This window comes from Ahaetulla prasina, chromosome 4 (assembly GCF_028640845.1).
Source record: "Ahaetulla prasina isolate Xishuangbanna chromosome 4, ASM2864084v1, whole genome shotgun sequence".
NCBI lineage: Eukaryota > Metazoa > Chordata > Lepidosauria > Squamata > Colubridae > Ahaetulla > Ahaetulla prasina.
In genome coordinates, this window is record NC_080542.1 from 5,658,282 (window position 1) to 5,670,482 (window position 12,201).

Genomic DNA, 12,201 nt, shown 5'->3' on the forward strand with positions numbered 1-12,201 from the left:
TTTCTGGGGTTTAGCAAGTTGTGTGAACCTGACCCACTTGTAGTTAAAAGAGTTGAAAGGGGCTTATGGAGCAGAGATGCTTATGGGGGATGGGATGGAGGGTGCCATCTTGACTTTTTTGACTTTGCCAAATGGCGCTCGCTGCTAATGGAGGAACAGGAGACGAGGAGTGAAAGTTATTAAGGGTACGTCTTGTATGGATGTGTGTTATGCCCACAAATCGTTTTCTATGGATTCATTCTAACAATGGCTGCAAGAAACACTGACCTCTAGATTTAAGAGTCTCCAAACTTGGCAACTTTTAAGACGGGTGGACTTCAGGTCCCAGAATTCCTCAGTCAGTCGTGTTGAGGAACTTTTTATTTATTTATTTTTATTTATTTATTTTATTTTGTCACAACAATATATGTAGGTATCATACAAAAAGATTATATAGTATATAAACACATATATGAGTAAATATAAGGCGGTATAAGCATATATATATATATATATATATAGGAAGAAGAAAAGAAAAACAATAGGACAGGAACGGTAGGCACATTTGTGCGCTTATGCACGCCCCTTATGGTCCTCTTAGGAATGGGGTGAGGTCAATAGTAGAAAGTTTTTGGATAAAGCTTTTAGGATTATGGGCAGAGACCACAGAGTCAGGTAAAGCATTCCAAGCACTGATGATTCTGTTACAGAAGTCATATTTTCTGCAATCTAGATTAAAGCGGTTGACATTAAGTTTAAATCTATTGGTTGCTCTTGTATTATTGCAATTAAAGCTGAAGTAGTCTTTAACAGGAAGGACATTACAATAGATGATTCTGTGAGTTAAACTTAGGTCTTGTCGAAGGCGACGGAGTTCCAAGTTTTCTAAGCCTAGAATTTCAAGTCTGGTGGGATAAGGTATTTTGTTGTTTTCAGAGGAATGAAGAACTCTTCTTGTAAAATATTTCTGGACACGTTCAATTGTATTGATGTCAGAGATGTGATGAGGGTTCCAAACACGCGAGCTGTATTCTAGAATTGGTCTAGCAAATGTTTTATATGCTCTGGTTAGTAGTGTGGTGTTTTTGGAAAAGAAGCTACACAAGATTAGGTTTACAACTCTTAGAGCCTTTTTTGCTATGTAGTTGCAGTGGGCTTTGGCACTTAGATCATTTGACATGAAAACTCCAAGGTCTTTGACGGGGTGGGGGTCGTCAGTAAGGTAATGTCCATCTAGTATGTACTTAGTGTTTGGGTTCTTTTTTCCTATATGTAAGACTGAGCATTTGCTGGTTGAGATTTGGCGCTGCCAATTTTTAGACCAAGCGGTTAGATGATCAAGGTCGTTTTGAATGATAGATGTATTGTCTGTGGTGTTAAATAGTTTGACATCGTCAGCAAACAGAACATAATTACTTGAGATATGGTCACAAAGATGATTAATGTATAGTATGAAGAGTGTTGGTCCAAAGACGCTGCCTTGAGGAACGCCACTCTTGACAGGAACAGGATTTGATAAAGCATTGCCAATTTTGACCACTTGTTGTCTGTTAGACAGAAAAGCAGATATCCATTCGTGAAGGGGTCCTGAGATGCCATAGGATATTAGTTTTAGGAGAAGTTTATCGTGTACTACTGAGTCAAAAGCTTTGCAGAAGTCTTTTAAGACTGTTGGACTTCAGTTCCCAGAATTCCTCAGCCAATCCTGTTGAGGAACTTTAAGATGGGTGGACTTCAGTTCCCATAATTCCTCAGTCGTATTGAAGAATTGTTAAGACAGGTAGACTCCAATTCCCAGAATTCTTTAGTCGTATTGAAGAACTTTTAAGATGGGTGGACTTCAATTCCCAGAATTCCTCAGCCAGCTAGGCTGGGAATTCTGGGAGCTGAAGTCCACCCGCCTTAAAGTGGCCAAGTTTGGAGAGCCCTGCGCTAGAGACCAATATATGTGGATTTCAAGGGCCGGAATAGCTCAGGTTGTAAGGAGCCTGTTATTAGAACACAGTAGCCTGCAATTACTGCAGGTTCAAGCCCGGCCCAAGGTTGACTCAGCCTTCCATCCCTTATAAGGTAGGTAAAATGAGGACCCAGATTGTTGGGGGGGCAATAAGTTGACTTTGTAAAATATTTCTGGACACGTTCAATTGTATTGATGTCAGAGATGTGATGAGGGTTCCAAACAGGCGAGCTGTATTCTAGAATTGGTCTAGCAAATGTTTTATATGCTCTGGTTAGTAGTGTGGTGTTTCTGGAAAAGAAGCTACACAAGATTAGGTTTACAACTTCTTAGAGCTTTTTTTGCTATGTAGTTGCAGTGGGCTTTGGCACTTAGATCATTTGACATGAAAACTCCAAGGTTTTTAACGGGATGGGGGTCGTCTGTAAGGTAATGTCCATCTAGTATGTACTTAGTGTTTGGGTTCTTTTTTCCTATATGTAAGACTGAGCATTTGCTGGTTGAGATTTGGAGTTGCCAAGTTTTAGACCAAGTGGTTAGATGATAAAGGTCTTTTTGAATGATAGATGTATTGTCTGTGGTGTTAAATAGTTTGACATCGTCAGCAAAGAGAACACTATTACTTGAGATATGGTCACAAAGATCATTAATGTATAGTATGAAGAGTGTTGGTCCAAGGACGCTGCCTTGAGGAACGCCACTCTTGACAGGAACAGGATTTGATAAAGCATTGCCAATTTACACCACTTGTTGTCTGTTAGACAGAAAAGCAGATATCCATTTGTGAAGGGGTCCTGAGATGCCATAGGATATTAGTTTTAGGAGAAGTTTATCGTGTACTACTGAGTCAAAAGCTTTGCAGAAGTCTTTTAAGACTGTTGGACTTCAGTTCCCAGAATTCCTCAGCCAATCCTGTTGAGGAACTTTAAGATGGGTGGACTTCAGTTCCCATAATTCCTCAGTCGTATTGAAGAATTGTTAAGACAGGTAGACTCCAATTCCCAGAATTCTTTAGTCGTATTGAAGAACTTTTAAGATGGGTGGACTTCAATTCCCAGAATTCCTCAGCCAGCTAGGCTGGGAATTCTGGGAGCTGAAGTCCACCCGCCTTAAAGTGGCCAAGTTTGGAGAGCCCTGCGCTAGAGACCAATATATGTGGATTTCAAGGGCCGGAATAGCTCAGGTTGTAAGGAGCCTGTTATTAGAACACAGTAGCCTGCAATTACTGCAGGTTCAAGCCCGGCCCAAGGTTGACTCAGCCTTCCATCCCTTATAAGGTAGGTAAAATGAGGACCCAGATTGTTGGGGGGGCAATAAGTTGACTTTGTAAATATACAAATAGAATGAGACTATTGCCTTATACACTGTAAGCCGCCCTGAGTCTTCGGAGAAGGGCGGGATATAAATGTAAAAAAAAAACAAAAAAAACCTCCCAGAATTCCCCAGCCAGTCTGTCCATTATAGTCCTAAATTGAGATGGTCGCAAAACGCATCACCCATGTGACTGAGGCAATCTTATGTCCTTTTTGTGGTGGTCATTAAGCGAATGCCACAATCGTTAAACAATCTTGTTGACTATGGAGCGTTTTACCCCAAACCAGAAGTAAATACTAGTTTTTGTCAAAAATGTCATGAAACATGACATGAAATGATCACAGGACATCACAACTGCAGGATGGTTGCTAAATGCCCAACGTACGTTCATATGACCAAACGGGCAGCCATTGGAACTCAAGTCGTAAGTATCCTGAGCCAGGTCCGTCCCAACTTTGAACCGTCGCTAACCGACAGGTTGTAAGTTGAGAAACTGCGTCTTATTAAATGAGTCTTCTGAAGGGTTATAAAATGCCTTTTCCTTCTTCATAAACCTCAGTCGGAAAAAGGTGCAAACCAAACCATTGTTAAATGACAAGATATATCAGTCTATCTGCTGTTGAACCTGGTCAAATTATGGTTTATGCCTCCCCACCCCTCCTATTTTAGACAGGTGAGTTTTCTTGGGCAGATTATGTGGTCTGCCATTACTTCCTTCCCAGGGCTGAGAGCGATGGACTGGCCCAAGGTCACCCGGTTGGCTTTGTGCCTAAAGATGAGATTCGAACTCGGGCCTAACAGTTTCTAGCCTGATCATTTACCACTTTTAATGGCCGAGTGCATGTGAACCCATCCATCGGGGTTTACATAAACTATGCATAAAACTATAAATCATGGCTTAAAGAGGAATTTAGACCAAGGAAAACTCGGGCTTCTCCGTTGCAAAAAGTGCCTCGATGAAGCAAGGGAGTAAAAACAGCCGAGCGGACGATCGCGATCCCGGATTCGCCTCTATAGACACGTTACTCAAGTTTCCTCGTTCACTGCACGCCCGAAGCGGAGAAAATGGCCGCGTTCCGACGACCCGCCAAACCCCCGAGTTCCCCAACCCCGCTTTAGAGCTCGAAGCCATGGCTGTCGACAAGGGAGTAGGGAAGGCGGCCTCGGACCCGCTCCTTCCTCCGCCTTGGAAGCGCCGCCGCTCCGCCCGCCCTGAACGCTCCGGAACGCGTGAAGCCACAATGAGCGGGAGCTTGGAGCCCTCTGAGCACGTGCAGAGTGCCGAACGCTCCGGAGCCTCCCCTGGCCGGCGCTCGGGGCTCGTCCAGCCAATGGCAGCCAGCCCAGCCTCTCCCGCGCCCGGGTAGCCAGCGCCCCCTTGCCAAGCGGAGAGCCGGAGCGCGGCCGAGCGGGTGAGTGGCCGGGGACCGAGCCGGGTGGCCCAGCTTCTCCTCCGGCCCGGCTCCGCGGCTCCTCTCTTCTCCCTTTCCGCCTCCGCCGCGGCTTTTCCCTCTTTCCCCTTTTCCCTTTGCTCGCTTGCCCCGCTTCCTCCGCGGCCTTTGTTCCCCGGGCCCCCAACGGGTCTCCCGATGCTGGGAAGGAGGAAGAGGAGGAGGAGGAGGGGGAAGAGAAAGGCGATCGGCAAGCGGGGTTGGCTTAGGCGGCCGCTTGGCCACCGGCAGGGAAAGACTCCCCCCCCCCCAAAAAAAGAGAAGAGCCCAGAGGCCGTGCAACATGGGGCCTGTGGCTAACAGCATGGTGGTGGGAGGTGGGGAGGGGGGTGGGCTTAGGGTTGTGGACAAAGAGACGGCAGGGGAGGAAGAGGGCGGGCGGGGAGGGCAAAAGGCTCCCTTCGGCATTCTCTCCTTTGAAGAAGGGGTGGGTGGGAAAAGAGGGAGGGGCGGCGGTTTGGGGAGGGGGGCTGCCCGGGGGGGGGGGCTTGCCGCGGAGGGGAGCTGTGGGGCAGTAGGGGCGAGTGGGTGATATCCCGCAAAAGGGAAAGCTTGCTTTCGCCGACGCGCGTGGTTGGCGGCAACAGGTTCGCTGGGACGCGAGTGTGCCGGGGGTGGCGATTCCGAGTGGCGTTCCTCACTTGAGGACTGGCTCCTTAAGCGTTCAGGGTCCTCCGCAAAAGCCCATGCTGGTTTGTTTCGCCCTATGTGGAGTTATTGTTTTATAACGGGCCGTGCAGGAAGGAGGAGGAAGGAAGGGATGAGTGGGTGGGTGGAAGCCCACCTCTGGATTTTTTTGCGGGGGTGGGTGGGATGTAAGCCAGAGGACAGGCTGTGCCCCACAGCAGAGAGGGTTCCTGGGTAGGCTGGCATAGAGGCTGGGATGGTGAGGCCAGAGATGAGGAGCGAATGAGATGGATGAACGTGCAGCTTTTTTAGGGGAGCCCTTAAAAGTGGGGGGGGGGATCTGTTGAGAAGCAATCATGGGACACCAGAGCCCAGCATGCACAGCCGCTTGCTGCCGGTGCTGCTTTTCTCAAAAGTTGGGTTTTCTCGTTTGAAAGAACCTGACAAAAAGTAGACGCGGGGCACAGTCTTTACATTTGCTTGTCAAGAAGTGCTGTGCGGCAACTTGCAATAGGTAGCATCTTGGTAACTTGCAATAGGTAGCATCTTTCCCTTGCCAAGTGAGTAACTACTACCTCCCGCTGCTGGTTGAAGGAGTCTGGATGGATGGTAGCTAACCCGTTAGGCAAAAACTCCAGCTTTACACGGCCAGGTATTGTCTGGCCTGCAGTGTGTTTGTCAACGGCTGCCGCACAATTATCCCCATTTTACACAAAATCTTAGCAGATAAGTCCTTGAGCTGCGACCCGCAGCAGAGCCCAAAATTTATGTTGCTAAATGAAACCCTTGTGGAGTGAATTTTGCCCCCGTTTTATGACACTTCCTGCCGCGTTTGTGAAGTGAATCGCTGCCATCGTTAAATTAGTAACCTGGTTGTGAAGGGAATCTGATTTCTCCATTGGCTTTTGCTTTTGTCAGAAGGACGCAAAAGGGGATCATGCGACTCTGGGACACCGCAACCGTCATATAAATTTGAGTCGGTTGCCAAAGCATCCGAATGTAAATCCCGTGACCGTGGAGGGATGCTGCAACGATCATAAGTGTGACAAATGTTCCTCAGTCACTTTTTTCAGTGCCGTTGTAACTTCAAGACGGTCGCTAAATGAACTGTTGTAAGTCGTGGACGACCTGTATTGCAGCAGGGGTTGGGAGCGGAGAGACCAGGAGTGTGGGATTTATTTATTTTTGCAGACCAAGAGGCAAACAAACTGTCTGCTGGTTAACCTTGGCGCGTCCGTCAAACATTGTGGCGGAAACCATCTCCATTTATTTGACTCCGCTTTTTCTCAACTTTTCCGTGGGGAAAAAGAAAATTTCATGTGTTAAAAAAAAAGACGTGCAGGGGATTTTAAGGGAAGGTGAACTGAGGAAGCGAAAGGGGGAGAAAAGCGAGAGGCAACTTAGAAAAGCTTTGGTGAAAAAGAAAACATTAGGACAACCCCCCCCCCAAACCTAGATCCCTAGCTTCCCCCCCCCTTTCTTCCCTTAAAGAGCCAGTGTCCCTTTGGCGTGAGAAACTCCGCCTCCTGTTTCCCGGCGTGCCTTGCAGGGAATAGGAAAGAGAAGGAAGGAAGGAAACTCCTGAAGTGGGAGGGAAGAAAAGTAAGTACAGTACAGCGTCCAGAATTCAGTGGAAAGGATTTGAAGACGGGTGTGGGGTGAGAGGCAAGACTGAAGAAGTGTTGGAGTGGGGGACCCACAAAGGAAAGGTTACTGAGGATGTTTGGGGATGCGAAGCTGGAAAAGGAGAGATTTTGATGCTGTTCACATCTGTTATCATTCCAGAGATTGGTTCAGGATAGTTCCCATATATACATATACACACACACACTTGAAAAAAATGTTAGCTCCTCCTGAAGTGCATTTACTGAGCAAGACACATTATTCCATTAGTGGCAGGATTTACTAAGAGGCTGTGGCTTTGGGGGGAAGCTGCAATGGAGCCAGTTTCCCATGAATTTTGACTTCAGGCACCTCATTTCCTCCTGTCATTTAAAGTGGCATTAATTGCCCCATTATTTCCATATTATCTGTGTGCTAAGTTGAAGCCATCTGTTTTTTCCATGGCTATTAAAGTGAAATTGGCTCTTCAGTCTGATTAGCACAATGGGGCCGGCACTGCATTTCGTTCCGATTTATTACCTCTCCAGGTTTTAAGTTCCTGGGTTATATAAATTACTGGCCTTTGAAACACCATCAGTTCCTCCAAATAGATTTTTCAGATAAAAAGCTTCCAACAAATTTCGGAGAATGCAGAAAGAATACTAATAGGTGGGCTTTAGCAAAGGAATGTGTGTTTGTGAATAATAAGCTGGAACTCAACACTTTTGCATCTTTTTCTATAGCAGAATTGAAATAAAAGGCCTACTTTTCACCTGCGTGCATAATTTGATTAATCAAGGTCCAATAAGCCAAATTAGAAGCTGTAGTTTATAAATTAGTATACATTGAATGTTTCATGCTTCATGTTAAGCCAAAACTGCTCACATTTTTAGCTTGGGAGCGACACGAAATCTCTGGTACTGTGTTAACACTGATGGTACACAAAAATATTTTTTGCTCCAGAAACCTGTTAAGATTACGATTATACCTCTCTATATACATAATCTCTATGTTCTCTCTCTAATATTAATAAGCGGAACTTAAAGCAGAGTTTTCCATTCACATGACCTGGGAGATTCTTGGCCAAGTATAAATATGATGTTAATTGCAAATCCATACGAGGGAAGAGAAAGATGAGCGGCTGTAAATGCCTTTTCAGTCTGGCATAGAAACCAAAATAATTAGGAGATACACTGTTTAGAAAAGAGGCTCTGGTAATGCAGAGAAGTAAGTAGTTTGGCAAGAAGTAAGCAGGGCCTGGATGGAGCCACTTTGGACAATAAGAGGTTCATGTGACACAGTTTCTCTGGATCTTCCTTCTGTCAACTGTCAAAACAACTCTAGCTGAAGCCATTCTTTACTTGGCTTCGTTTCTAATTTGCTGTGCATATTTCGGAGGCAGATTTGAAGAATGTAGAACGTTTTCCTCTACAGTGCCAGACATAACAGCCATAAGGCTCATGAGAACCAAGGTCAGCTCAATATGCCCTAGCAAGGGCAGGAGGGAGTGATGAAGTCATCGCCTGCTTGGTTGCTTAACGTGACCTGTCACCCGTGGGTGGGTAGGTGGGCAATATCTATTCTTCCATCATACCAAAGCGCGGGAATGATTCAGAGGTGGTTTCACCTTTGAACGTGCCGATACGATGCGCCCAATAAACAGGATCTTTGAGAAAAGCCACAGCCTCAGAGTCTTTTGAATGGATCGGGAGCATTACTCAGAACCATGACAAGCCAACCGATAGATTGCTGGGTCTCGACGCCATGTCCTCTTTCTGACCGAGCAATAGTTTTCGATTTTTTTTTTAAAGAAGAGCACACAATTATGCGAGCTGTAACTTGTAGACTTAAGTTGCAGTGCTTGGGCGCTGGGTGGTGAGCAGAGAGAGAAAAAATGGACTTAAGGTATTACATTAAAAGGTGCTCGCCTTTTCTCTAAAATTCTCTTCTTTAGCCTTGCCTCGTTTATTTACTACTTAACATGCTGCATATTTTTTACGTTTTCCCCTATAATTGATGCATTTTTTTGCTCTTTTCCTTTTCTTCCCCCTCTGCTCCAGCTCTTCTGAAAAGCCCGCAGCTGATTCCCAAAGAGAAGAAGACTTCTTGACCGCCGCAGCCATGCCCTCCAATAAGGACGCCTCTGGCTGCCTCGGCTCACCGCCAGGTTTGATCTGCTTGCCGCCCATCTCTGAAGACCTCCAGCTGGTGTGGACCCAGGCGGCCCAAACGAGTGACCTGGACGGTAACCAGCACCTGCTGCAGACTTTCAGCTATTTTCCCTATCCCAGCCTTTCCGACCTGGCTTTGCTCTGCCTGCGTCACGGCCTGCACATGGAGAAGGTGAAGGCTTGGTTCATGGCGCAGCGGCTGCGCTGCGGCATCAGCTGGAGCGCCGAGGAAATCGAAGAGACTCGGGCTCGCCTCATCTATCACCAGGACCAGCTTCACTTTAGTTGCCTGCTTGCTGGCAATGAGGGCGACTCCTGGCACCAGACTTGTAAAAGCCCTTCGTACCACCACCAGCAGCAGCTAGCTCCCCACTCCCTGCACTACTCCGCTAAATATCCAGAGAACCAGCAACCACTTGTAACCTCCTTAAATCATTGTAGTACGGCTCCAGGGACAAAAGAACTCGGGACGATCGCTCAGGACATTTGGAAACTGCAGGAAAACACCCCGTCATCCCACTATAAGAAACCTCAGGAACATTTTGAACCTTCAGGGATCATGATGAATTTTCAAAATACCAAAGAGACCATTTCCAGTGCTTATCCACCCATCACAAGCCTCGGCCTGGATTATAATCTCCCGGATTCTAACACGATGGCCTGGAACTTCCCCACGGCATCCCAACTGCCTGCCGAAATCATCACGCCTGCCATTAACGGTGGGCACCACCCGGTAATTCTTCCACTCGGTTCTTCGGTGAAAGTCGCCCCATCCTCCTCGAAAGTTACAACCAGCGTCGCGGACCGTCAAAACCATCAGCACTCTGTCAGCGACCAGCAGACTTCTTTGCCAGAGGTTTTACGGAAGCCTAGGCGGAAGACGAAGGAGCAACTGGATTTGTTGAAGGCCTTCTTCCTTCACCGGCAGTGGGCCAGGAGAGAGGATTATCATCAGTTGGAGCAAGTAACCGGGTTACCCCGGGCAGAGATCATCCAGTGGTTTGGAGACACACGTTACGCCCTGAAGCACGGTCAGCTGAAATGGTTCCGGGACAATGCAGGGCAGAGTCCAGAGCCCGCTTCCTCAGGTGGACCTCCTCCTCCCCAGCCATGCACAAATCCTCCGGACATGAGCCCCCTGGAACAGTATTGGGCCACCCACGCACAGCTGCAGGAGGATGACTTGCCAATGCTCTGCCGCCAATCGGGAATGAGTGCAGAGCAAGCATTGGAGTGGTTTCACTCGCACTTGCCGGCGCCATGCGAGGTGGAGGTGTGTCTCGGGGATGACGACGACGAGGTAGACGAAGAGGTGGCGGCTGCGATGATGAAGGCGGAAGACGAAGACTATGACGAAGAAGAGGACGTGGAAGAGGAGGAGGATGAAGACTGAAGGACTTTTGTGCGGATGCTGGAGAGTTTTGGACTTCTCTGAGGAGCAGGTGGAAGGATCAGAGAGACAGATTAGTAAATCCTGGGATCCAGGTTTCTGTCCCAACTGTTTCCTGCTGGTAGCAGTGACCCGCATCACTTATGTTCGAGATTCTAGAATGGTTTTTTTCTCCCTTTGAGCCACTGAATTTAAAAACAAAACTAGTTTTGTTTCCATTCAGTGTTTATCAAGGCAGAATCACAATGGTATAAAGATGGGGGTTTCCAACCCTTCAGATGCGAGTGCCGTAATATATAAATGCCTTCAGCAATCCGCTGGGTCTCCAATGATTTCTTGAAAAAACTTCAGAGAATTAACTTTGGTTAATCACATTGTTTTGGTTTCATATTGTTGCCTCTATAATAATTTAGAGGAAATTTTTTCCTTAATAATTATAGATTTGTTGTATAGGTCACTAAACCCTGGAGCCCAACAATTGCCTAATTTTATTACCTTTTCTAAGGCTTCGAATACAGATATTTTTCATTTACGCTTGGATGTATCTGTCTTGATTCTGTTTCTTCCAATTCATTTATTTTTTTATTTGAGATTTAGAAACTGGACCGTTCATTATCAGAGTTGCAGAGATCTGGCAACTCCACTCTTTCAAATTCCATAAAAGCCATATATAAGATTTAACTGGTCTAAGCTCACATACCAACTATATTTTCCCGAGTAAATGAACAGTTAAAGTCGTTATTTGTTTGTTGGTGCTTATGTTTTGTTTTTATAAGCCAGTTCTTTGAAATCAGAGAAATGTAGAAGACAAACTAAGGCTATATTTCCTGTTTTCATGCCTTCAAGATATGTTGGAACTAAAAAATGTTAGTTTCTAGACTGGTACTTAAGGTGGTGATTGTAGCTGTTACATTCAAATCGATATTTCGTCATTTATCTTCCATTTTCATTCTCTCCTTTATTTAATTTTTTTTTTTCGGAATGACTTCTAACATCTGCTCTTGGTGGTCTTCTTTATCATGTGATTCATATCATTTCTCTTAGCTGCTCTGTTTTCTTTTCCTTGTTCCGTTAGTGCCTTGATTCACCAGCTTTCCCTGTCATCCAGTTTTTCCATTCAAGTCATATATCTGGTCTGTGCTAGTTGGTTGATATAGTGAATTCAATGCCAGTTAGAGATATTGTAAGATAACAAGATTGGTTTCTTGCAGAAGAAGTGCAAACACTCCTAAATGCTTGGTTATCTTCCATTTGTCAAACTGTCATTGCCCTCAGATTGACGGGGAAAATAAAACCCATACATTCTGAGAATAGCTTTTGAGATTATTTTGAAAGGAAGTAAAGAGGAATTTGGAAGTTTGTGAAAGTATGAAGAGGTAGGAGACTAGACAGAGATTAATCATCTGTACTTTTAAAATTTCTATTTATTAAATACCATTTTCATTTTTTTAAAATAGAATCTTTACAAAAATATTCTGCAGGCAAGAGAATTTAAAAGTACTGAAATAAGCTAAACAACCTTAGATAAAGAGAAAGTGGTACATGGATTATGCCGGATTTAGTGAAATGTTCAAAGGCTGTAACTTGTCAAAGATAGAACTGAATTGAATAATTTTGATTTGTGGATTGGTTACTTAATAAACTGAATGAGTTAATAGATAATTATGTTCAGTAAATTATATTGTCTTTTTCCTCTTTCTAAGTATAGTC

The 12,201-nt window shown here is 45.4% G+C and overlaps 1 protein-coding gene across 5 annotated transcripts; it reads left to right on the plus strand.

Annotated features, from left to right (window-relative positions):
* Positions 1 to 4,395: 4,395 nt before the first annotated feature.
* Positions 4,396 to 12,153, plus strand: HOMEZ (homeobox and leucine zipper encoding). Of its 5 annotated transcripts, none has more exons than XM_058183061.1 (2): positions 4,396 to 4,662; positions 8,991 to 12,153. In XM_058183061.1, exon 2 carries the CDS (start codon positions 9,052 to 9,054, stop codon positions 10,492 to 10,494), a length of 1,443 nt encoding a protein of 480 aa, XP_058039044.1. In that variant the 5' UTR covers positions 4,396 to 4,662; positions 8,991 to 9,051; the 3' UTR covers positions 10,495 to 12,153. The 5 variants fall into 5 exon arrangements, with proteins under 5 accessions (XP_058039044.1, XP_058039047.1, XP_058039045.1 ...); XM_058183064.1 differs by lacking the exon at positions 4,396 to 4,662 and adding an exon at positions 5,270 to 5,288; XM_058183062.1 differs by lacking the exon at positions 4,396 to 4,662 and adding an exon at positions 5,491 to 6,930.
* The last annotated feature ends 48 nt before the right edge of the window (positions 12,154 to 12,201 follow it).